The sequence below is a fragment of the Pongo abelii genome, chromosome 21 (assembly GCF_028885655.2).
Source record: "Pongo abelii isolate AG06213 chromosome 21, NHGRI_mPonAbe1-v2.0_pri, whole genome shotgun sequence".
NCBI lineage: Eukaryota > Metazoa > Chordata > Mammalia > Primates > Hominidae > Pongo > Pongo abelii.
In genome coordinates, this window is record NC_072006.2 from 35,218,471 (window position 1) to 35,244,942 (window position 26,472).

The 26,472-nt window shown below is 39.5% G+C and overlaps 3 protein-coding genes across 21 annotated transcripts in view; 2 read left to right on the forward strand and 1 right to left on the reverse strand.

Moving 5' to 3' along the window:
- Positions 1–26,472, forward strand: part of C21H20orf96 (chromosome 21 C20orf96 homolog) — a 120,622-nt gene that overhangs the window by 68,745 nt on the left and 25,405 nt on the right. For 3 of the 19 annotated variants that reach the window (XM_054541745.2, XM_054541746.2, XM_054541748.2), the window contains exon 12: positions 14,713–14,910. The exons of 1 other annotated variant lie outside the window; for it this stretch is intronic. In XM_054541745.2, coding sequence (XP_054397720.1) covers positions 14,713–14,794 — 82 coding nt within the window. In that variant the 3' untranslated portion in view covers positions 14,795–14,910. Of the gene's footprint in view, positions 1–8,516; positions 8,666–9,484; positions 11,373–14,444; positions 15,018–20,009; positions 20,062–26,472 lie in introns of those variants that run through there. 15 more of the 19 variants (XR_008516908.2, XR_008516905.2, XM_054541744.2 and 12 more) reach the window with 12 other exon arrangements.
- Positions 696–4,100, reverse strand: DEFB132 (defensin beta 132). Its single transcript, XM_002830166.4, has 2 exons — positions 3,988–4,100; positions 696–2,696 (listed from the first exon to the last, which is right to left on the reverse strand). The coding sequence occupies exons 1-2, from the start codon at positions 4,043–4,045 to the stop codon at positions 2,467–2,469; spliced, it is 288 nt and encodes a 95-aa protein (XP_002830212.1). The 5' UTR covers positions 4,046–4,100; the 3' UTR covers positions 696–2,466.
- Positions 23,636–26,472, forward strand: part of DEFB128 (defensin beta 128) — a 50,541-nt gene continuing 47,704 nt past the window's right edge. Inside the window, exon 1 of the mRNA XM_054541755.1 lies at positions 23,636–23,741. Coding sequence (XP_054397730.1) covers positions 23,651–23,741 — 91 coding nt within the window. The 5' untranslated portion in view covers positions 23,636–23,650. The remainder of the gene's footprint in view (positions 23,742–26,472) is intronic.

The window sequence follows — 26,472 nt, forward strand, 5'->3', positions numbered from 1 at the left end:
CGTTAGATTCTTACTTTCTATTTTAAAGAATTTTATGTAATTTTAAAAGAATTTAAAGAACTTTATGTAAATAGAATCATACAGAATATACTTTTTTGGTAACTAGTTATTTAAAAAATGCAAATTGAAAGCATAATGAAATACCACCACACATCTATTAGAATGATGAAAATGCAAAAGACTGACCATATCACATGCTGGTGAGGATGAGGAACAGCTGGAACTTTCACACACTGCTGATGGGCACATCCACTGGCACAACCATTTTGGAAAACAATTTTGTATTTCCTTAAAAAGCTAAACATTCTCAAGCCTGTAATCTCAGCACTTTGGGAGGCCAAGGCAGGCGGATCACCTGAGGTCGGGAGTTCGAGGCCAGCCTGACCAACATGGAGAAACCCCGTCTCTACTAAAAATAAAAAAATTAGCCAGCGGGGGGGGGATGGGGGGGTGGTGCATGGCTGTAATCCCAGCTACTCAGGAGGCTGAGGCAGGACAATTGCTTGAACCCGGGAGGCGGAGGTTGCAGTGAGCCGAGATCGCGCCATTGCACTTCAGCCTGGGCAACAAGAGCGAAACTCCATCTCAAAAAAAAAAAAAAAAAAAAGAGCTAAACATTCACCTACCATATGATTCAGACATTCTACTCCTAAGTATTTACCTTAGGGAAATGAAAACATACATTCATACAAAGATTTGTACATAAATGTTCATAGAAGCTTTATTGTAGTAGCCATAAACTGGGAACAACCCAAATGTCCATCAACAAATCAGTGTACAAATTAATACTATTCATATGACGGAAGAGTATTTATAAACAAAAAGGAATGAACTCCTGCAATACCCAATAAGATGGATGAATTTCAAAATGATATCTTTTGACATACACAAGAACTTAATACCACCTAATCAATTTATTCTTACATGAGTTCTGCCTCTATTGTTATATTTATAAGAATTTCCTTGCTCTTAAATTGAATATTTGACCACACAATCTTTTAATACTTTACTTTTACACTGTCATTTTAAAACCATCTAGAATTAATTTTGGTCTAAGATATAAGTTAGGGAATGGGCATTAACATCTTTTCTTATCTGGTTTGCTAGTTTTTAGGACTGTTTTTAATTATTTAGGCCTGAGTGTTTTGGTTTGTTCTTCTCAGATAGAAGTTAGTACCTATCAAATAAATATTATATAAAACTAATGGGCATCAAACTGTAAGAGGAAATTTATGCATAATTCTGCTTTCCAACCAAACAAAAAAGTCATAATTTTCATGAGTTTTGTATAATATAAGGAGACAATTTTGACAACTACAGCATAAATGCAATTTTGAATAATGTTATTATGTTCCATTATTCTATAGGCTTTCTATTTGTATTTATAGACGGCATTAGCATATAATATTTCACCATTTAGATTTTTTCATTTTCTCAGCATTTTAAATAATATTATATGGAAAACCTTTGTGCTTCTCTTGGATAATTTATGATGAGCCAATTCCCAGAAGTAATGTTTAGTGGATTAAAGTAGAGTTCTGCTTCTCTGTGCTTATTTCTGCACAGCTTCCCAAGAGGATTATGCCAATTTGACACCATGGGTAGGAACGTTTGAGTCACCAGCATCATGCCATCCTTGTTTTTTGGGTGTACTACCAATGGTGGCTATGTATTCTGTCTGCTTTGTTACTCAAATGAATAAATAAATACCTCACAAGTCAGTCTACCTAGCTGACCAAACCTAGACTTTCAGCTCCTTTCTCTCCCTCCTTATACTCTGTGGCAGCCATGGGGGTGCACTGTTCAGATTTCCTTTCAAGAGAACTTGCTTCAAGGAGATAGTTGGTGGACAGCCTCAAGCTGTCATACTTCCAGACCTATGGTAGCAGTCACCCCATTTCTCCAGGGGCTGTTCTCAGCCAAAGACTCAACCCCTGGGATATGAGAACCTGGCTATTCCTGCCCTGTGTGAGCTCCTCTGAGGGGCAAGCCTTGCTTTGGGCCTCCCCACCTGTTTGGCTGAGACTTTCTTAGAGCTGCAGTCTCAGTCTCCCTCTATTCAATCCTCCTGTATCCCTCTCTCCTTTGATACATATCAGGCCAGCATTGCAGTCTGAAGGCTCTCCCTGCCTGTGGCTGCTCTCTCTCACCTTTGTCCATCAGAGGCGTGTTCTCCCAGTCAATCTTTTGCATGTCCAATTCCGTCTTGACATTTTTCATTTGGAGGACCCAAACTGACCGATCCCCTGTGGACGAGTCTGCATGATGATTGTTCTCGTAAGATAGAAACAAACTCCAAATTAGTTATTAGATGAATGACAGAATGATAGAAGACAGAAGTTTTGGGGTTGGCTATAGATATCTGCCCCATAAAGAGGAGCCTTGGTTAGTTCTCAACAACGTAGGAGGAATTGGAACTGTGGAAATGATATTTCTTTGAGTTGGTGGAGGTGATAGCAGTAGTTCTTATGATGTTACGGTCGTTTGTTGCTTCTTGTCTTTCCTTTGTGTGTTTCTTCTCCTTGATTGCCAATGGTTACCGATGAGCTGTGGTAGGTCAGGCTTCGGCAGGAAGGAGTAGCTGACGCAGCATTTTCTGGAAGCATTGCACATGAACAGTGCTGTCTCCCCCTGGTGGCAATATGTCCTGCAGTATCCTGGGGTGTTACTCACACATTTTGACCCACCTGCACTGGCTGTATGGGAGAGGACAAGACAGAGAAGTCGTGGTTAGAAGCAGCACAGGACCGCTAACACGTCAGCGCCAGATGGGAGTGTTTGGCTTTTTGTTCTGAGTTGTGTCCTTAGGATGTTGTGCAAATGAGACTTGGGAAAGCCAGTGATGAGGAGACAAAATCTTCCTGGATTGATGGCCTTGGGGAACTCTGTCTGAGGAGCTCTTCTTCTTTGCCAGTATCTGCATCTTTGAAGCTTTTTGCTAAATTTGATACTACAGAATAGGATGTATGGGTAAAAACAGGGGTGGGGAGCCAGGTCTTCATGGGTAAAAACAAGGGTGGGGAGCCAGGTCTTCATGGGTAAAAACAGGGGTGGGGAGCAGGTCTTCATGGTCAGGGAGGAGCTTGGATACTCAAAAGGGAGAAATGGGGCTAGTCTCACTCACCCCACAGGCTCCCTTTTAAGGTGTTTCTACCTTACTTGTATTCGTAGACTCTAAAACTGTAAATATCAGTCAACCTGGGGCAAAGTGGGAGGAGTCAAATCATTCTCCAAAATCATTAAAAAGAAAATAATGGTTGCTAGTGACAGGGCATTTTTGCATTCACACAGTGCTGTGCACCATTTCACCATCTGGTGAAATCTGTTTGCCTCAGTGCTCTGTGTCTGCCATTGGCTCACAGCAGGGGCCTCTTCAGAGCACCCTCAGGCCTCTTTGGCTTTCTTCACATCTGTTGCCTGGCCCTCCTCTGATCTCTCTCTGTGTGTCTGTCTCTCTCTTTCTGACCCTGCTTATCTCCTAGCCCCAGCATTTGAGCTGAACCAGTTGCTTACCATCCTGTGGGAACTAGCCCTCTAAGAGGTCTACTTCCATCCCCCACCTGCCAGCTGTCTGTTGAGCATAGGGACGGGAACCTCAATCTCTTCCTTCTAGGCTCAAAATCTCCTTTGAGCTCCAACCCAGGGCTGATCTCAATGGATGCACATGGTGATGACAGAAGCCTTCAGTGTGTCTTAGGAGGTTAGATATAAGGAGCTCACATAAAGTGAAAGAAGATATTTTGGTTCAGGTTGAGGGTGACTATCATTTTAGAATAGAAAACAAATTTTTGTAAAGGTTATATAGGGTGGTGTTTGGGTGTGGGATATCAAGGCTAGTGGTGGTTGTTAGGAGATCTCTACCTTAGGCTGGAACTCAGTGGGGTGAGCCCTGCCTCCACCCAACCTGGCTCATCTATCACCAGAGCAACCAGATCTGCTAGTGTTCCTCGTTCCCAGTTTTCCTTTCCTCCTATTTATCCAGTTTACCTGGGATCACCTGGGTCAGGAATCTGAGGGCTGCCAAGACCAGGAGCAGGAACTTCATGGCTGAAGGGGTGGCTTGGGGAGCTGGTGGTGGTTTAATGGAGTTGGGTCCCTCTGTAATGTGCCTGGAGCTACTGCCTTTATAGGATCCACATGATGCCAGGATACTGGGCAGTGAACCAAGGGAGACTTTTCATTACCCAGAGCAGTCAGATTAGATCAGAATGTCTACTGGACTGGAGCCTGGATTGATTTATTGAGCACCTGTGTTCTAGACTGTTAGGAGGGGGAGAGGTAGAGCAAAGAGTGTGTCGGTTCCCAGCGTTCATCTCTAAAACTATGCATTCCAGACAGTGTTGGTGAGATGTAGGGAAACTAGCATTCTCTTGGCGTTGTTGCTGGGAGTGTTAATTGGTACAGTTTTTCTTTTGTAGCACAATTTGCAATATATATCAGAAGCCTTAAAATGTGCCTATTTTTTTACTCAGAAACTTTGTACCTTGGGCTTTTGTTTAATGGGAATAATTGAACAAGTACATAAAGACGTTTATCTCAACATTACAGTAACAGAAAACCAAAGGCCACCTAAATGGTGATAAAACATGGATCTAGTCTAATATAGAAAATACAGAATATAATAGAGCAGTATGCAGTTATTAAAAATGATGAAAAAGTATAAAAATGTAGGCTACAAGATATGTATCTAGAATAACTTAATCTGTGGTAAAGGAACATCTATGTGCCAACATATGTAGGTATATATGTATGTAGTATGTATGTCTCTCTCTCTCTCTCTCTATCTATCTGTCTATCTATCTATCTATCTATCTATCTATCATCTCTCTATCTCTCTACCTATTTGTCTAAAATGTCTGAGTTTGGAGAGAATGATTATGTGTACTTTCACGATTAGAAAAAAAAGATAGTTTATAGAAAAACTACTTATTGTTTGAATTTTAATATGAATACTCTTACCTCTAAATTTTTGCTTTCTTCCCCTAGAGTTTAAGGTTTCTGGAGGTTAGAGACTTTGCCATTTCCACATTCTTCTCAAAAAATATTTTGGGTTTTCCTCCCCCCAATAGCATCCTTTGGAGTCTGTTTCCCATCGAGACAGTTCTTTTGTGTTCCAGCTCACTTTTCCAGAATCCTTTCTCTAATGTGGTGCCTGTTGTATAAGGGAATAATCTCAGGAGTCCTGGTTTGGGCCAACTGAGTAGAGCAGCTCTAGCTTCTCACGTTTTCCTGGTCTAAAAAACCTGGATTGATTTCAGGCACAAAACAAAACAAAACAAAACAAAACAAAAGATCTGGGACTTGGTAAGAATATGTCCCAAGACTTTAGCAGTCTTTATGGTCACTCAGATTTGTAAAAATATCTTAAAATCTGTGATTTTTCCAACTAAGTGATGTAAATTATAATCCTGAAATAGATACAATCCCCTTTATGCCTTTGGTAAACCTATAACCACAGAAGCAAAGGCTTTTGTGTTTCTGTGCATAGTCTTCAATGAGTTAATTGTCTTTTTACCCTTCACTTGTTAGTGAAGGGTAAAAATGATGACATTTATTTTTTCCTTGTTTCCATACAGCATGCACAGTCCATTGGATGTCATAAATATAAGTCACTCCAATTTTCTCAACCCATTAAAAAATCTTTTCATTTAAAAATAATTTAAAACATACCAGCTGCAAAATACAAATTGTACAATACCTTTTTCCCAGCTCCCCTGAGATTTGCCTATTGTTAACATTTTATCTTTCTTGCTTTAGCATTTGCCCCACCTCTCTCTATGGATGTATACATATCTATATTAGTCTCTCTATATTTGTATATTTTCTTCTTTGAATCTATTGAGCATAAGTTATATGCTCATGGCCTTATATTATCGTGGCCTTTTACTCCCAAATAATTCAGTGTGTATTTCCTAAGAATAGGGATATTCTCCTATATGACAGTATAGTTACTAACTCCATAAATTTAAATGGACCCCATTTTTATCTAGTCTATCATCTATCCATATATATATATATATAGATATATATATATATATCTGTATTCCAATTTGCCAATTGACCTAATAATGCCTTTTATAGCATTCATTTCCTCCTTGAGTTGAGATTGCAGTGTCAGGTCAGATATTGTATTGATTTTTAAAATGTATTTTTTAATTAAAATTTTATTTTTAATTGACATAATAATTATACATATTTATGGGATACAGAGTGATATTTCAATACATGTGCACAATGTGTAATGATCAAATCAGGGTATCTCAAACATTTCTCATTTCTTTGTGTGAGAACATTCAAAATCCTCTCTTCTAGCTATTTGAAAATATGCAATAAGTGATTGTTGGCTACAGTCACCCTACAGAGCTATGGAACCCTAGAACTTATTCCTCCCATCTAGCTGTGATTTTGTATTTGTTAAAACCAACCTCTCTGTATCTCCTTCTACCTGCTACATTATTTTACTCTCTACTTCTGTAAGCTCAACTTTTTTTTTTTTTTTTTGAGACGGAGTCTCGCCCTGTCTCCCAGGCTGGAGTGCAGTGGTGCAATCTTGGTTCACTGCAACTCTGTCTCCCAGGTTCCAGTGATTCCCCTGCCTCAGCCTTCTGAGCAGTTGCGATTACAGGCACCTGCCACCACACCCAGCTAATTTTTGTATTTTTAGTAGAGATGGAATTTCACCATGTTGGCCAGGCTGGTCTCAAACTCTTGGCCTCAGGTGATCCACCCGCCTTGGCCTCCCAAAGTGCTGGGATTACAGGCGTGAGCCACCGCGCCCATCCTGTAAGCTCAACTTTTTTAGTTCCCACATATAAGTGAGAATGTGCAGCATTTATGTTTCTGTGCCTGACTTATTTCACTTAACATAATGTCCTGTAGGCCAGGGGTCCCCGACCCCTGGGCTGTAGATTGGTATGGGGCCATGGCCTGTTAGGAACTGGGAGCACAGCAGGAGGTGAGTGGCAGGTGAGCATTACCCCGGAGCTTCATCTGCTGTCAGATGTGCAGAAGCATTAGATTCTCATAGGAGCACAAACCCTATTATGAACTGTGCATACGAGGGATCTAGGTTGCACGCTCCTTATGAGAATCTAAGTACTGCTTGATGGCCTGAGATGGAACAGTTTCATCCCAAAACCATCCTCCCACCCCCTTCCAACCATGGAAAAATTATCTTCCACTATACCAGTGCCTGGTGCCAAAAAGGTTGGGGACCACTGCTCTAGCTCATCCATGTTGCCATGAATGACAGGATTTCATTCGTTTTTTATGGCTGAATAGTATTTTGTTGTTTAAGAGATTGTATTCTGTGTTTTGTCTCTTTAATTTCTCGCATTAGTCAGAGTTTTCCAGATGATAGGATGGAGATATGAGATAGAGAGATAGAGAGAAAGAGATTTATCTTAAGGAATTGAGGACTAAACTCTGATTTTTTTATCTTGCCCAAATTCCAACCTAAGGGGTCTAGGGAGTTATGCCCTACAAACCATAAATTCTTACCAGATGGGTTTTATTTGACCCTGTATATTGTGACTTACTTTTCAATCTGACTCTGGCTTAACAAGGAAGAAAATCACAATGTTTTGGCTGGGCGTGGTGGCTCACGCTTGTAATCCCAGCACTTTCGGAGGCTGAGGCAGGCGGACCACAAGGTCAGGAGATCGAGACCATCCTGGCTAACACAGTAAATCCCCATCTCTAGTAAAAATACAAAAAATTAGCCGGGCATGGTGGCGGGCGCCTGTAGTCCCAGCTACTTAGGAGGCTGAGGCAGGAGAATGGCGTGAACCTGGGAGGCAAAGGTTGCAGTGAGCCGAGATGGTGCCACCGCACTCCAGCCTGGGGGACAGAACGAGACTCTCTCTCAAAAAAAAAAAAAAAGAAAAGAAAAAAAATTACAATGTTTTATCACAAAATATATTGCCTTGCCATACTTTGAAATTGCCCTACAAAATCTTTTGTGGAAAAAAATCCACATTCTATAGAGAATCGCTTCCTCGCTTCCCCCCTCCACCTCCCCTCACCAACCCCCCCACCCCGCTGCCTTTTTTTTTTTTTCCCCTTCCTTTCCAGATCCAGGAGATAATCAACTAAGAGCCAGGTACCCTTTTAGGTCTGATAAGAAACATTTTACAATCTGCTCTCTCTCTGAAGTCTGCTATCTGAGAGATTTCTCTTCACAATAAAACTTGGTCTCCACAATCCTTTGTGTTAACCCAAACATTCCTTTCCATTGATCCCAGGTCTTCAGATAAACTCCACCAATTGTAAACCAGAAAATATTTAAATTTACCTGTAGCTTGGAAGTCCCTGCCTCCTGCCCCGTGGGGACTTCCAAGTAACCAGTGTATTTCTTAAATGTATTTGATTGATGTTTCATGCCTTCCTAAAATACACAAAACCAAGCTGCACCCTGACCGCCTTGGGCACATGTTCTCAGGACCTCCTGAGGGCTGTGTCACGGGCCATGGTCACTCATATTTGGCTCAGAATAAATCTCTTAAAATATTTTACAGAGTTTGGCTCTTTTCGTCAACAATAATTTGGTGCCCAAACACGTGAGGCCTCAGAGAAGACTCAGGACCCAAAAGGAGTTGCCTAAAACCAGAGCTAAGGTACCAGCAGGGGCCCATTGAAGCTTGGAGCTTCTCCTCTGGTGGAACTGGTAAGTCTTCCTGAGCCCCAGACCTCCCTTTGGCTGACGGTCCTTGATTTATTCTGAGCTGGTTTTCTCCTAAGAAGTTGTTGTTTAAGGATCCTAATTCTAGTTGGGAGATGCATTCTAAGAGGAATTCTCAATTGCTTTTTCTCCTAAAATCTGTTTAAATTCGGTTTATCTGTGCACATTTATGTGAGAAACTGAACTGTTGTTTTCATAGATAAACAAGAGACTGAGTTTTTCAGCTCCTAGGAGAAAGGGCACTTGCTCCTCCCAGCCAAAGGCACCCCCGGGTGACTGGGGCCTCGTGGGAGTGTCTGGGGGTTAACCCCCCACAATGTGCAACAGCTCTGCAGGGAAATTTCCAACAAAAATTAATTTAACAAATGGCTCATCCAGGAAATGCATATAAGGGTAATCACCCAGCTTTTTTTTTTTTTTTTTTTTTTTTTTTTTTTTTTTTTTTGAGACAGAGTCTTGCTCTGTCACCCAGGCTGGAGTGCAGTGGCGCGATCTTGGCTCACTGAAACCTCCACCTCCCAGTTTCAAGTGATTCCCCTGCCTCAGCCTCTGGAGTAGCTGGGATTACAGGCACCTGCCATTTTGATCCAGCAATCCCACTACTAGGTATCTACCCAAAGGAAAAGAAATAATCACATCAAAAGATACCTGCACTTGTATGTTTATTACAACATTATTCATGATGGCAAAGGTATGGAATCAACTGAGTGTCCATCAACAGATGATTGGATAAATAAATTATGGTCTATATAGACAATGGAATACGATCCCTCCACAAAAAGAATGAAATCATGTCTTTTGCAGCAACATGGATAGAACTGGAGGCCATTATCTTAAGTGAAGCAAGTCAGACACAGAAAGATAAGTACCATATATTCTCACTTATTTTATTTATTTATTTATTTTGAGATGGAGTCTCACTCTGTTGCCCAGGCTGGAGTGCAGTGGGGCAATCTTGGCTCGCTGAAACCTCAACCTTCTGGGTTCAAGAGATTCTCCTGCCTCAGCCTCCTGAGTAGCTGGGATTACAGGTGTCCACTACCATGCTCAGCTACTTTTTGTATTTTTAGTAGAGATGGGGTTTCACCATGTTGGCCAGGCTGGTTTTGAACTCCAGACCTCAAGGGATCTGTCCACCTCGGCCTCCCAAAGTGCTGGGATTACAGGCATGAGCCACTGCGCTGCCCAATTTATCACTTTTAGAGAGGCAATGTGATAATTTTGGAACCATCACGGACATTCGTAGTGGGTGGGGGAAGAACCCTCTCCTGCCCTGCTCAGGCCTGTCTAATTACCTGTTGCGTGTGTGTGTGTGTGTGTGTGCGTGTGTGTGTGTGTGTGTGTGTGTGTGTGTGTGGTTGGGGATGTGTTTGCTATTGTGGGGGAAATATAATTAAAAATAAAATCTTCTCTCAACGTAGAAAACCTCTCCACAAAGGTAGAAGAGAAAGAAAACAATTGCCATTGAATAAGCATTGAACCAGAATGTGAGGCACATCACAGGCAATTCACAAAGAGTTTGCAAAGACAGAAAGAAATCCTGCTTGTTTATAACCTGAAGAAGATAAAACCCATTACAGATATGCTCTCAAGACAAACAATAACTGGTTCTCAAATAGGAGAACTTAGAAGTACCATTTGACATACACATAGTTCATCCTAGATTCACCTGATAATTGGAGTGGCCATCTGTGTTCGCTAGTTGGCTTTAACCAAAGGAAAAACAAAATTCTCATATCCTTGTGACAGGAGGGGGCTTTGTAACTTGGAGCAAGGAACTTGCCAAAGTTAGAGACCTACCCACTCATATAAATTCAGAGATAGGAGCACTATCTTTATGGATGCTTACATTTCAAAGAGATGGCTCCTAGGTATTTGAGAAAGATATTCCTGGGTTGTAAAACTGGCTAGAGGCCTATTTACATTTTAAAAAGATTTACATACATTTTAAAGAGACAGAGAAAGAGAAGGGCGGGGAGGGGGGGAGGGTGTTGGGTAAGTCTCTTTCCTTATTTGTAATGGAGAGAGTTAAGTCTCATATTTAATTTCTATCTGCCCTCAGACTATCTGATTGTTGGCTCTGAGCAGATGTTTGGGAGTGTTTCAAACTATCCCTATTACATATATATGCCTTTATTCTAATTTTAAAAAGTTAATTTTGTTTTTCTTTCTTTAGTTTCTTGAATTAGTTTCTTATTTTTATCTTCCATTTATGTGTTTGTGTTTTGCTTTAATTACACAAATAGTGCACAATGTATTTTACTTTAATTCTGTGAATTTTAAAAACAATTGTGCACATTGATAAGAATTACGAAAATAAAAAATTTCTGACAACACCAATTGCTGATGAGGTGGTAGAACAACTGGAAATTGCAGTCACTCTAGAAAATGGTTTGTCAGTTTATTTGAAGGGTAAACGTACATGTACCTCAGGACCTAGCAATCCTAAACCTGGTATTTACCCTAGTGAAACAAAAACTTATGGTCACACAGACATCTGTAAAAACTGCTCATATCAACTTTATTTTTATTTATTTATTTGTTTTTGAGACAGAGTCTCTCTCTATTGCCTAGGCTGGAGTGCAGTGGTGTAATCTTGGCTCACTGCAACCTCCACCTCCCGAGTTCAAGTGATTCTCCTGTCTCAGCCTCCCGAGTAGCTGGGATTACAGGTGCCTGCCACCATGCCCAGGTAATTTCTGTATTTTTAGTAGAGTCAGGGTTTCACTATGTTGGCCAGGCTGGTCCCGAACTCTTGACCTCAAGTGATACGCCCACCTCGGCCTCCCAAAGTGTTGGGATTAGAGGCGTGAGCCACCATGCCTGGCCATCATAGAAACTTTATTTGTGAAAGCCAAAAGCTGGAAACAACCCAAATGCCCTTCAATGAATGAATGGATAAACAAATGTACCACATCCATAGAATACAATCATACTCAGCAGTAAAAAGGAATGAGTTATTGGTACTGGTAGAAACTTGGATGAATCTCAAAGACATGCTGTTATTAGGTCGTTCTCACATTGTTATAGAGATATACCTGGGACTGGGTCATTTGTTAAAAAAAAAAGAGGTTTAATTGGCTCACTGTTCAGCAGGCTGTATAGGAAGCATGATGCTGGCATCTGCTCGGCTTCTGGGGAGGCTTCAGGAAACTTAGAATCATGGCAGAAGGCTAAGGGTGAGCAGGCACATGGCATAGCCAGAGCAGGAGCAAGAGAGTGGGGAGGTGCTCCACGCTTAAACCAGATCTCTGCAGAACTCACTCACTATCCTTAGGACAGTACCAAAGGGATGGTATTGAACCATTCATGAGAAATCTGTCCCCATGATCCAACCGCCTCTCACTAGGCTCTACCTCCAACACTGGGGATTACAATTCAACATGAGATTTAGGTGGGGACACAGGTACATACCATATCACATGCTGAGAGAAGCTGGTCTCAAAATGTTAAATACTAGATGATTCCATTTATGTCACATTCTTGGAAAAGGCAAAATTATAGTGATGGAAAATAGATCAGTGGTTGCCAGGGATTATGGTGGGGTGAAGGTTTGACTACAGAGGGGTTAGCATCAGGTAACTTTTTCTTAGGGTGATGAAACTGTTGTGTGTCCCATTTGTGGTGGTGGTTACATGAATCCAAATATTTATTAAAATCTATAGAACTATATACCAAAAAAAGATCACATTTACTCTATAATTAAATTGCAAAAAACAATTTATTACACTGTACTTGTTCTTCAGCTTTCTTTTAAAATTTCAATGATAGGTTCAACAGCTCTTTTTATATCTAAAAATATAAATGTCCATTATTCTTTTCTATTGCTCCATAACTTCACATATATGGATGTAGTGTGGTTCAGTTAAATATCCCTCTGTCAAATAAACTGCATGTACTTTATTTTTCTAATTTTTCCTTTTTTTTTTTTTTGAGATGGAGTCTTGCTCTGTTACCCAGGCTGGAGTGCAATGGCATAATCTCGTCTCACTGCAACCTCTGCCTCCCAGGTTCAAGCGATTCTCCTCCTTCAGCCTTCTGAGTAGCTAGGATTACAGGCACGTGCCACCACTTCTGGCTAATTTTTGTATTTTTAGTAGAGGCGGGGTTTCACCGTGTTGGCCAGGCTGGTCTTGAACTCCTGACCTCAGGTAATCCACCCGCCTTGACTTCCCAAAGTGCTGGGATTACAGGCGTGAGCCACCACACCTGGCCCATTTTTTCTTTTAAAAAACAAAATAAAAATAATTTTTTTTTTTTTTTGAGATGACATCTCGCTCTTGTCCCCCAGGCTGGAGCGTCATGGCACCATCTCAGCTCATTGCAACCTCCACCTCCCGGGTTCAAGCAATTCTCCTGCCTCAGCCCCATGAGTAGCTGGGATTACAGGCGCCTACCACCACTCCAGGCTAGTTTTGGTATTTTTAGTAGAGATGGGGTTTCACCATGTTGGCCAGGCTGGTCTCGAACTCCTGACCTCAGGTGATCCACCCACCTCGGCCTCCCAAATTGCTGGGATTGCAGGCATGAGCCACCACACCCGGCCAAAATTGGAAATAATTATTTCTGATTATGCCTCTTTGTGCACATGGATTAATTTTTTTTTTTTTTTTTTTTTGAGATGGGGTCTTGCTCTGTCATCCAGGCTGGAGTGCAGTGGCCCGATCTCAGCTCACTACAACCTCTGCCTCCCAGGTTCAAGCGATTCTCCTGCTTCAGCCTCCTGAGTAGCTGGGCTTATAGGCGTGCGCTACCATGCCCAGCTATTTTTTGTATTTTTAGTAGAGGCGGGGTTTCGCCATGTTGGCCAGGATGGTCTCGATCTCTTGACCTTGTCCACCTCAGCCTCCCAAAGTGCTGAGATTACAGGCGTGAGCCACTGCCCTCTGCCAAGGACTAATATATTTTAAAGATAAATAACTAAATGCTTCACAAGTGTATTGCCAGCGCCACATTAATAATTAAAAAAATTTGTCAATGTAATAAATGAAAATTATAAAAATTTCAAAAATATGGAGGCATTGATCAATAAAAACAAAACTTATTTCTTTGAAAAGATCAGTAAAATAGATGAATCTTAGGTAAGGCTGCTGAGCAAGTTCAAGTCTATTAGCTTTTTGAGTTTGATTAACTAAATTTAACTTTGAGTTTAATTAGCTTTTAATTTAAAAATGTAAATTTTTTCTAGTACTTGTTTACTTGTTTTCTAGTAAATGCCTTTAAATCTTTCATCTAATTTCCACTTTAACCATTTTCATGAAGATTTTATATGTAGAGCTCTCATTTTGATTCATTTCCAAAATTTTGTAGTTTTTATGTTTTTTTAACCCACAATTATTTAGAAGGTTAAAAAAACCCCACCTCATATACACATACTTTTTTGGAAGTTCTAATGTTGTTATATTATGGTTAGTTTATATGAGTGGATTGATTTCTTTTGGAATATTTGAAATATACATGTATTATAATAATCAATTTTTAGCCATTTTTTAGCTGTTCTTTAAAATTGTATGTATCTATTTTGTTAGTTAATAGTTCTACATGTGTATTAAATCAAGATTTTAGAAATACCTTTTTAATCCTTTAAAATAAGTATGCTTGTGCATTTTTTGTTTACGTTGAGGACTCCTGAGGCCTATGGCCTATTAAAGATTTCTGTCTTAATTATAGATTTATTCATTTCTTCTTATCTTTTCAGCAGTTTTACATTTTACGTGTTTTGTATTTTTGAAAACTTACTAATTTTAGCTCTTCTTAATTCTAGGTTTTATCATTGGAAAAACCCAGTGTTATCTCAGTCTTCCTTCCTTCCTTCCTTTCTTTATTTCTTCTTTCTTTCTTTTTCTTTTCTTTTCTTTTTTTTTTTTTTACCAGAACTATGGAGATTGGGGCCAAAGAGATGAGTCACTGTTTTGAGCAAGCCTGGATCTGGACTTGGGACTAACTTTGGCCAATAGAGTATATCAGAAGAGATTCCTGTTCTGAACCTAGGCTTGGGCCTCAAGAGGCCGTGCATACTCATGCTCTCTCAGAACTCTGCTCTCTTGCCAGGAAAATAAGCTTCAGCTAGCCTTTTGGAACAGAGACAGACTATTCCAGTGGAGTCCACCCTAGACCTGCCAGCTCCCATTAATCCTCACATGCGTGAGCCCAAAAGTGAAGAGAAGAACCTCTCAGCTGAGCCCAGCATCAATTTGTGACTCATAGAATTATGACATACATAAATGATTTTGCTTTAAGCTACTAAATTTTGGTGTGGTTTGTTACATGGCAGGAACTAACTGATGTACATGAATTCTTCAGCGTTTCTGACATATTGTTTTATTTCTCTAAACAGAATTTGTGTGTGTGTGTGCATGGTTTGCTATTTTGATTTCATCTCAGTTCTTCATTAATTATTTCCATTTATAAAAAGATGCATTTAATCCAGGGTTTAAAAAATCGTAAATACCAGTTAGGCTGCATCCTAAAGATTTTTCTTTATTTCCATGCAGTGTTATCATTATTTATATAAAGGGTATTTTCAGCTTATTACTTGATATGATTTTGCTGTGTCACCACTGAAATCTCATCTTGAATTGTAGTTCCCATAATCCCCATGTTTTGTGGGAGGGACCAGGTGGAGATAATTGAATCATGGAGCGGTTTCCCCATCCTGTTCCCGTGATAGTGTGTGAGTTCTCACAAGATCTGATGGTTTTATAGGGGGCTTTTCCCCCTTTTGTGCTGCATTTTTCCTTGCTGCCACCATGTGAAGAAGGATGTGTTTGCTTCCCCTTCCACCATGGTTGTAAGTTTCCTGAGGCCTCTACGGCCCTGCAGAACTGTGAGACAATTAAACCTCCTTCCTTTATAAAGTACCCAATTTCAGGTATGTCTTTATATAGTGTGAGAATGGACTAATACATACTATTGAACAATTTAAATGTGTGTAAAAGTCAAGCAATAACGTAATGAGCCCCCATGTATTCATCATCCAAATTCAACATTAACTCATGGCCAACCTTGTTTCTTATATAACCCAATTTACTTTCCCCTTCTTGGATTTCCCCTCCTTTGAAGCAAATCCCTGATATTATAAGATTTCTCTTGTATATATTTTAATAGGTATCTCTCGGTGACCCTTTTGAAAAATATACCCTTAAGGAACCTGTATACTCTTTTGGTGGGAATGTAGATTAGTGGAGCCATTATGGAAAGCAGTATGAAGGTTCCTAAATAAGTTAAAAATAGAACTACCATATGACCCAGAAATTCCTCTTCTGGGTATATACCTAGAGGAAATGAAATCATCACCTCATAAAATATCTGTACTCCTATGTTCATTGTAGCATTATTCACAATAGCCGAGGTGTGGAAACAACTGAAGTATTCATGGAAGGAAACAACTGAAGTATTCATTGAAGGATAAATGGACAAAGAAACTATGGTATATATACAATGGAATATTTTTCAGCCTTAAAAAAGAAGGAGATTCTGCCATATGGGGCAATGTGAGTGAATCTGGAGGACATTGTACTAAGTGAAATAAACCAGACACAGAAAGAGAAATTCTGCATGATCTCACTTATATGCCAAATTTAAAAACTAGAAAAAACAAAGTTGAATGCAGAGATAGAGAATAAAGTGGTTATTACTGGGGTGTGGTGGAGGGGTAGGAAATGGGGAAATGTAGGTCAAAGGACACAAAGTTGCAGATATGTAAGAGAAACAAGTCTAGAGGTCTAATGTACAATAGTTAATAATATCGTATTGTATTCAGGATTTTTGGTAAGAGTAGATTTTAGGTGCTCTTGCCACACATACACAAAAATTATAGCTGTGAGATGATGGATATGTTAATTTGCATAACCATAGAAATTATTTCTCTCTCTATATATATATCTATATATACACATCATGTTGTACACCTTAAATATATACAGTTAAAAAACACATTCTTAAGCTGGGCATGGTGGCTCATGCCTATAATCCTAGCACTTTGGGAGGCCGAGGCAGGTGGATCAATTGAGGCCAGAAGTTCTAGACCAGCCTGGCCAACATGGCAAAAGCCCATCTCTAATAATAAAAAAATACAAAAATCAGCCAGGTATGGTGGTGCATGCCTGTAATCCCAGCTGCTCGAGAGGCTGAGGCATGAGAATTGCTTGAACCCGAGAGGCAGAGGTTGCAGTGAGCCGAGACCGTGCCACTGCAGTCTGGCCTGGGCAACAGAATGAGACTCTGTCTCAAAAAACAAACAAACAAAAAACACATCCTTAAAACCATTATCATACCTGATAAATTATTAATATTTCATTCTTATTATATTTTATAATATGACTTCATATTATAAAATATGAAGTCAGCATTCATTTTCTCAAATGTATATTTTTTCAAATTTTTAGAATCAGCATTCAGATATGATCCATACATTGTAATTGGTAGATGTGTCTTCTGAGTTTCTTAATTTTTGTTACCCCTCTATCTGTTTTTTCATTTTTGTGTGTGTTTTTTTTCATTTCATCTTATTTGACAAAACATGATCATTTGTGCAGCAGAGTTTCTCACATTCCCAAAAAAATTTTTGGAGATGTCTTTTAATGTTTTTCAATGAAAACTGAACGAGTACTTTTATTTAAATGTCACCTCATAAAGGCAGTCAACACAGGTGACCTTTTCCTGGAACAATTCTATCCTCATAGACAGTAAAGCCTTCTCTTCATCTCAAACACTTCCTCAGATTGACTCACATCTATTTCCCTAAAAGTTATTTATTGCCCATTGAAAGCCAAGAAACATTCAGAAACCATTTTATGAGAAAAACCAAGTTAAAATACGTGAAAAATCATGTTGCTTTCTCCTAGGCTGCCTTTTTTTCAAGAGTTTGTCTCTTGGAGCTTGAATTTAATGACTGGCGGCCTGTCAGTGGGACAAGCAGAGGTATAGCCACACATATACACTGAGGCAAGTGTGAAGGCTTTAGGGGAAGGAACTTTCTAGAAATTCTATCCTTGATTCACACTTTTCTGATGATTTTTCAAAATATCACTGGCTCTGGAAACTAATTTTTCCTCGTGTTATTTTGTACTTTTAGGCCAAGCAGGGTGAAGGATAATGTTGCATTTCAGAATTTGCTGATTGAATCCCCATGGTGGTATTTCATGATCTTCCTTTGTCCTTGGTATATCCTAGAGCTTGGGAGTTAGAGTGGGAGCCTTGATTAGATTTGGGTTTGATTTTTTTTTCTTTTTTGGCAAAACAGCTTTGAAGGTGATATTGTATACTTCTATCAGGAGGCACAAATGTCTAATTGTTCCTTTTGTTGTGATTTTCTCAGCTATTAATGATCATTGTCTAGATCCGTAAATTCACCTGAGATTACAAAATGGCGATTTGTCTCAATGCTATTATTCCTTCATTTATTAGCTGGAAATATTTCTAAAGAGTAAAATTCCTTATCAATAATTTGGTTCTTCTGAGGTGCAGTTTTTACAGAAAAGCCAGGATAAATTCTTCACTTTTCTTTCTTTTTTTTTTTTTTTTGAGACAAGAGTCTCACTTTGTCACCCAGACTGGAGTACAGTGGTGTGATCTCGGCTCACTGCAACCTCCACCTCTGGGTTCAAGTGATTCTCTATCTCAGCCTCCTGAGTAGTAGCTGGAACTACAGACGCCCGCTACCATGCTTAGCTAATTTTTGTATTTTTAGTAGAGATGGGGTTTTGCTGTATTGGCCAGGCTGGTCTCAAACTCCTGACCTCAGGTGATCCGCCTGCCTTGGCATCCCAAACTTCTGAGACTGCAGGTGTGAGCTACTGTGCCAGGCCAAATTCTTTACCTTTCTTTATCAGTTTTGGATGTGTTTGATATGTTTCAATTAATTGTAGTTATTTTATTTTTATGTTTCCAGCTTTATTGAGGTATAATTGACAAATAATAATTGTACATATTTAAGATGTACAATGTGATGTTTTGATAGACATATACATTGTGACATGATTACCACTATCAAGCTAATTAACATATTCATCATCTCTCATAGTCACCATTTTTTTTGTGTGGTAAGAATATTTAAGATCTACTCTTAGCAAATTTCAAGTATACAACACAGTATTATTAACTGTAGTCACCATGCTATGTATTAAACTCCTGAACTTATTCACCCTGCATAACGGAAACTTTGTACCCTTTGACTAGTACTTCTTCATTTCCCTCAACTCCCTTGGTAACCACCGTCCTACTCTCTGTGTCCATGAGTTTGACATTTTAAGATTCCACACATAGGTGAGATCATTCAATATTTGCCTGCCTGTGTCTGGTTTATTTCACTTAGCATAATGTCCTCCAGGGTCATCCGTGTTGTCACAAATGGCAGGATTTCTTTCTTTTTAAAGGCTGAATAATATTTCATTGTGTATATCACATTTTCTTTATATATTTATCCATCCATAGACACCTAGGTTGATTACATATCTTGGTTACTGTGAATAATGCATGCAATTATTTTTTATCAAGGTTCACATTTTTCCATCTTTGCCAAGAGAAAGCCTCTTCAAGTTGACTTCTTTGTTTTTTTGACATGACTTCAGTAGTCTTTGTCAAGTTGCTTTTTTCCAATATGGTAAAATCTTCCAGGTACATTTGTATAGTTGCTTCAAGCTCAGAAACAGCAATTTCTTCAATAAGACTTTGGGAAATTATATTTAGAGATAATATCCCGGGTGAGAGGGAAATCATTTCTACTAGGTTGGCCAATATTTCTAGGGCTTTTCAGTGGACGGGGGTAGAAAAAGTTATTTTAAAAATAAAATATAAGATTCCAATTCAAATTTAGGATTTACAGAATTTTTATCTGAACTTTTATTTCTTATCTCTGTCAGTGACACCAACATTCATTTCCTTTATCCCACAATATATGTGTTAAAGTCTCAATATGATTACTGGAAACATTGAAAACACTTTGCAATTCTTCTGTTTTTAGGTTATATTCCAATAAGGAAGTATTCTCAAATTACTCTTTGAAAGTCATTTCAAATAGTCCTTTGTGTGGTTATACAACCCATTTATTACAGAGGCTAATTTGATTTCTATTCCTTTTAGATTTTTGGGATTGCCATTTAAGTTTCGATATTCTTGCATTAGATAAAATATATAGATGATTCCGAAGTCAAACCTTCAAAGCAGAGTATATTCAGAGAAGTCCAGTTTTTATACCTGTCCCCCTCCTCTGTTTCCTCCTCCTTCTAGACATGTCCATTCTAAAATTGTCTTTCTTTTTAAAAATAGATATATTTAATTCTTTTTTCCATGTCCTCTCCCCTCTATCATTTCTTTCTCAATATGGAAGATTCCAGGATACTCAAGGTCACTGAAGCCAGAAACAAGAGAGAAACAAAAGCCAGAGGCAAGAACTTCATGCTTGAAGGATCAGAACGTGCCTTAAGAGAATGTAGCTGGGTAGATTGGATGGGGACAGAGCTACCTGTGTCACTTGTCTGGAGCTACAACATTTATTGGCCTTAGATGAGATCAAAAGTTGGGCAGTGAGCCAGGGATGAAGTAGAAATCTCTGCTATTAGGGTGAATAGATTTTGTTACTCTAAGTGGTTACTGCTTAAATTGACTGAGCACTCACAGAATGCACAGAAAATTTGCACCAGTCTTTGGAAATGCATTTTCTAGCTACTGCTGGCATGGGTGAGACAACATAAGAAAAACTGTGTACTGTTCCTGGGAGGGCAATTTGTCAATATATAGCCCATGTCTAAAACAAAATTAAATGAAACTCTGCTTGCTCTTTGACCCAAAATAATGCACATAGCATAAAAGAATATGTTCATGAAGGTGCAAGAACTATATTGCCTTCTTAGCATTACTCATAGTGAGAAAGTGAAAAGCTAAATGTCTATCAATAGAGAATCTGCTAATTTATGGCACTTAACACATTAGAATTCCATTTAAACAATGATGATAATTGAGGACTATCCTTATTACATAAAAGACTGTCAGTGATATCTTAGGTAGAAAAGAAAAATGACAGGAAAGTGTGGGTAGTATAAGCTAGTCTTTGTTATATATGTATACATGTAAAATATATATACATATAATTTGTGTATTCTCTGGAAGGATATATACAAAAATTTAGTGGTCTTTCTCTTTGGGAAAGATTTTGTGATTCTTATTTTATCTTCCATAAAGTTTTCTGTTTTGTCTGAGTGTTCAAAATGACTATATGTAACCTCATAATCAGAAAAAGTTAATTAAGCTATTTCTATGTATGGAAAACATCTTTTTTGAAAAGTTTTGAGATGAGTATATTCATATAGAAATATTTGCTTTCTTTCCTGATTAATACAAAAGATTGATTGGCTTGCCAAATCAGAATCAGGGGAATCAGAGATCTTTCCTAGCATTAAGCTTTAGTAATAATTTCAAGGATACATGTAATTATGAAGCAGGTAAAAATGCAAAAGTCTGGGATGTCCACACCACTTTCCAGGTCCTTTCTTGCCTCATGAGAATAAGCCATGGGATAGGTTTAACATGAAAGATCTCTAAGTGATGTCTGTGATGCATGGGTGCCCATCAGCTACCCAAAGGGGCTATTTTAGCTAGAAACATCTCCATTTTATTCTCTGGCAATTACTTAGCATTACAAACACATGACATTTTTCAAGGAGCCGTGCCCTGTAAATTCATAGATTCTAAGTTTGTTTACCAGAAGCAATTGAGGACTGCGCAGATGCATTCTGCTAGATAAAGACCCCTCTGCTAGTGAATATCATTAGCATGTTTGCCAGGAGGTCTCTTATTAGCATGTTATAAGGAGATCTGACAGAGTCAGAGTCAAGTTTTTTTTTTTTTTTTCTTTCCTTCCAGAAATATCCCCTGTTAAAGGGAGAGAATTGATTTCAGGACTACTGTTAACTCTTTCCTTCTCATCTCTTAAAATGCAAAGGTATTCCCACTGAATTTCTGACTTACATGTATGTGTTTCTTAATGGAATTTTTTTTAGGACTTTCATTATCATAGCTTTTGTATCTGTGCTCTAATTCTAATTTCTTTTACAGTGTGGGAGCCAAAAATAAAGGCAATAATCTAAGTGTGAACTTTTCAGGCCGCTTACATTTGGCAATTGCAGGAGCTGTCCAAATCCTTCAGCATTAGGAAATCCTTTAGAATAGGGATATTCACCACTCCTCCTTATACTGGATCACCAGTAATATCAAGACTTCTATAGCTTCTTCCAAACCGTTTTTTTTTTTTTTTTTTTTTTTTTGAGACGAAGTCTCACTCTGTCACCCAGGCTGGAGTGCAGTGGCGTGATCTTGGCTCACTGCAACCTCCGCTTCCCAGGTTCAAGCAATTCTCCTGCCTCAGCTTCCTAAGTAGCTGGGATTACAGGCGCAGGCCACCATGCCTGGCTAATTTTTTGTATTTTTAGTAGAGATGGGGTTTCACCATGTTAGCCAGGATGGTCTCGATCTCCTGACCTCGTGATCTGCCCGCCTTGGCTTCCCAAAGTGCTGGGATTACAGGTGTGAGCCACCAAGCCTGGCCTCTTCCAAACCATTTCTAAGAGTATGAAATAAGCTTATCCATTTAGATCCTTTATGATATAACTGGCATTAGGTACATGCACCAAAGCTGTTGCCAGTGAGAGTCAAGGAAGCGTAGCACTTAAGCGTAGGGGCTCTGATATGATGAGACATGGGTTCCAATCCTGGTTCTACTGTTTATCTGTGAACTTCAGCAACTTAAGTTAAACTTCAGTTGTATTATTTATATAACGTCTATAGGGTTGTTTTAAGGACTAAATGAGATAATATACTCAAGGTTCCCAGTACTGTATCTGGCTCTTAAAAATGCCCTGTAACTCAAATATTTGCATTATTAATACTGCTTTTTTTTTCTTTTTTTTTTAAAGACAGAGTCTCTTTTTGTCTCCCAGGCTGGACTGCAGTGGCGTGATCTCGGCTCACTGTAACTTCCACCTCCCAGGTTCAAATGATTTACCTGCCTCAGCCTCCTGAGTAGCTGGGACTACAGGCACATGCTACCGCACCTGGTCTGCTTTTCTATATATCTTCCTCCAGGTGGCTATTTTTTCCTTAATTCTCTTCGGCATTGTCATGGAGCACTTACTAACTCATTGGGCTGCCTTTGAATCAAAACTCTGTTTATTGATCTTGTTCAGCAGGATCAATTTTCAGTTCTCAGGTTCGCTGAGAGCATCAGTGATTAAGCTGTAAAGATGTGGAACCCACAGTTATAAGAGGTTCTTCATTACGGATGCGTGGTCTCTCTAGAGACAAGGTGATTTGACTGTTACGTGGGGCATGATCATGTGTTAGTTTTTAGGGCTGTGCTGAAACACTGAAATCCAGAAGAGACTATAGAGAGCTGAAAGCACGGTGCATCCCATTCCCTTTCTTTGCTCAGACCACACAACAGAGAGGAAACAGTAGCCAACAGTATCTATGATAACTAGTCGTGTGGTTTCTCTTTCTTTTTTTTTTTTTGAGATGGAGTCTAGCTCTGTCACCCAGGCTAGAGTGCAGTGGTATGATCTCAGCTCACTGCAACCTCCGCCTCCCAGGTTCAAGCGATTCTCCTGCCTCAACCTCCTGAGTAGCTGGGACTACAGGCGCGCACCACCACACTTAGCTAATTTTTGTATTTTTAGTAGAGACGGGGTCTCACCATGTTGGCCAGGCTGGTCTTGAACTCCTGACCTTGTGATCCACCCGCCTCGGCCTCCCAAAGTGCTGGGATTATCATTTTGTCTTACATTTTTGCCATAATTTGGACCCACAGGAAGCTTGAAAATTTTATTAGCACACAGAGTATCACACAGGTCTACAATGTGCTGATAAGATCTGGTGGAGATAAAGTAGTTTCTTGCTACAAGCCAGAAGATTCAGCAAAAACCCCCATGAAACAACAAAGACTTCCATTTCAGCAAGGTTGCAGTGGATCCACAGTCTATGGTCCAAAGAGATAGAAAATTTGCTTCTTCTTGGACAATTACAAGCTTCGGCCCTCTTCGAATTTTGGAGGCATATTGTGTGATCTCAGGTAACTTAATCTCTTCAAGCCTCAGTTTCATCATCTGTCAAATTGAGATAATTGTCCATTCATAATAGGGCTGTTTAAAGACTAGAGAAGGTGATTCATGTAAATAATTTGGCACAGGGCTGGCTTATAGGAAGTGTCTTATAGTGATTTTTTCTGAAGATAAACTTCCTCTAAGTTGCTGAAATTAAAACGAAACAGCTGAATCCTATTGACTCAGAAGCATAGTTTGTAAAACATTTTATCTTGAAAATGTTTTGAGATGAGTATATTCACACAGAAATATTTGCTTTCTGTCCCAATTAACACAAATGATTGATTAGCTTGCCAGATCAGATTCAGGGGAATCAGAGATCTTTCCCAGCATTAAGCTTTAGTAATAATTTCAAGGATTCAGGGGATTATGAAGCACAGGATTGTTAGACAGGCCTTTCTCACCCTTTCCTGCCTAAATCCTCAAAGATCAAAAGAAGCTGCCTAGAATCTCTGGCAACTGAGAATACGCACTCTGCCCTTCCTCCACTCTCACCTCACTCCCTTACTCCTGCAAGCTCTAAGCCACTCCCACAGCTCCACTCCACACCAGTCTGCCTCACTCTACCCACGCTTCCTCTTTTCCACATCCTCAGCACCCACTCCCCCTTCCTCACAGCTAGAGGTTCTTTTTATCAGCAGTGAGCATGACTTTCGCTATACGTGTCTTGCTGTTATGTGGTCATTTGCCTATTTATTTCTCTATCTTGGCTGCACAATTTTTAAAGAATGAAAATGATTAGAGTTCATTCATTTCTTAGTCCTTAATGTTTGCCCAGAGACCAGAATAGATGCTAATAAATACTTGCTGAGCAATGGAAGAAATATACTTTCTTAACACAGCCGAGTCTGACTACAACTTTATATAAACTTCTGTCTTAGATTTGAGTTAAAAACCCTATTGAAGTTGCTCAGCTTTCCCCTGGGCCTGTGACTGACAAATTTAGAATAAAGGCAGAGGCTCAGGGTGTTTCAAGAGGCATCTGTTGGCTGGGCACAGTGGCTCATGCCTGTAATCCCAGCACTTTGGAAGGCTGAGGCGGGTGGATCACCTGATGTCAGGTGTTTGAGACCAGCCTGGCCAACATGGTGAAACCCCATCTCTACTAAAAATACAAAAATCAGTCAGGCATGGTGGTGGGTGCCTGTAATCCCAGCTACTCGGGAGGAACATCTATTGTTCCTATTGTTCCTACCTCATTCCTCCCCCTCCTCCTTTCTTTTTTTTTTTTTTTGGTTGGGGAGGGGACAGGGTCTCACTATGTTGCCCAGGCTGGTGTGCAATGGCTATTTACAGATATAATCACAGTGTACTACAGCCTAGAACTACTGGGCTCAAGCAATCCTCCTGTCTCAGCCTCCTGAGTAGCAGGTAATACAGGCATGTGCCATCACACCTGGCTTTATCCGACCTCCATTTACCCAGAGCTCAGAAAGAAGGAAGAAAGGATATTATCTTTTTTATGGCCTGTGTTAGTCTAGGGCTGCTATCGCAGAATACCACAGCCTGTGTGGCTTAAACAGCAGATACTCATTTTCTCTCAGTCCTGAAGACTAGAAGTCCAAGATCAAGGTGCTGGCAGGTTTGGTTTCTCCTGAGACCTCCTTCCTTGGCTTGCAGATGGCTGACCTCTTGCTGTGCCCTAACATGACCTTTTCTTTGTGTATGCATATCCTTGGTATCTTTTCCTCTTCTCTTAAAGATACCAATTATGTTGGATAGGATCCTACTCATATGACCTCATTTAACCTTAATTACCTCTTTAAAAGCTTTACCTCCAAATACAGTGGCATTGTGGGTTATGGCTTTAGCATATGAATTTTGAGGGGAACACAGTTCAGCCCCTTGGCTCACTTAGTGGTAAAGGAAGTAGATAACCTATTGTCCTCTATGGGTGCAGGACAGGCCAAACTAGTATGCAGCTCTCTAAGCAGATGAGTAGAGAGCAGGGAAGCCAGTATTGGCACTGTTTCTTGCTTGGATTTTTCTAATTCAACTTGTCCAGGCAGGAGTCTGGACAAGCAGTGCCAGCTGCTGTGTGCCTGCCCTGCCCTCTAGAGCCCAGCACATTCCTTACAGCATTCTGGGTCTCATGTACTAACAAAAGGCCTTTGCTTTGTTAAAATAAATATATATTTTTTTCTGGACATTACCAAGCTCCCAGCTTTTAATTTATGGTTTTATTTAGTGCTCTTCTCTTCATCATCTTATGTTATTTATAGGCTAACTTATTTTATATATGCTTATAATAGTCTTTCATTTTATAATTTTTACAACTAACAATTTGAGTTCATAAACAACATTTTCAAAGTAGTTCTGGACTGGAAATCAGGCCTTTAGAAGTGATGTAGTTAATTAGGGATGGTCTTCTAATCAATTGGGATTCCCTCTCTAATAGTTATCTTCATCACTGGCCCTTCTCCCTTCTATCCGCTGTCATGCTTGCAGCAACATCATTAAGCACGGGATCACCTCACTGCTTAGCAAAAGCAGACAGAATTCACCTGCATACATATTAGGTTGGTGCAAAAGTAATTGCAATTTCAGACTGTGAATTTTAAATCACTATAACTAGGCTCAAACACATCTTGATTACTCAAATTAGGAACCATTACAATCAACACATTTTTGCCAACGAGGAATAAATTTGTTTATTCCTGTAGTGTAAAAATCCGTGCTTTGGGATTCAACAAACCCTTG

What these genes read in the sequence shown, in the direction of transcription:
- DEFB132 (XM_002830166.4), bottom strand. Translation starts at nt 4,045, where the DNA reads ATGAAGTTCCTGCTCCTGGTCTTGGCAGCCCTCAGATTCCTGACCCAG. An exon ending in CCTGACCCAGGTGATCCCAG is followed by an intron (nt 2,697 to 3,987) that starts GTAAACTGGATA and finishes TCTCCCATACAG; the next exon opens with CCAGTGCAGGTGGGTCAAAA.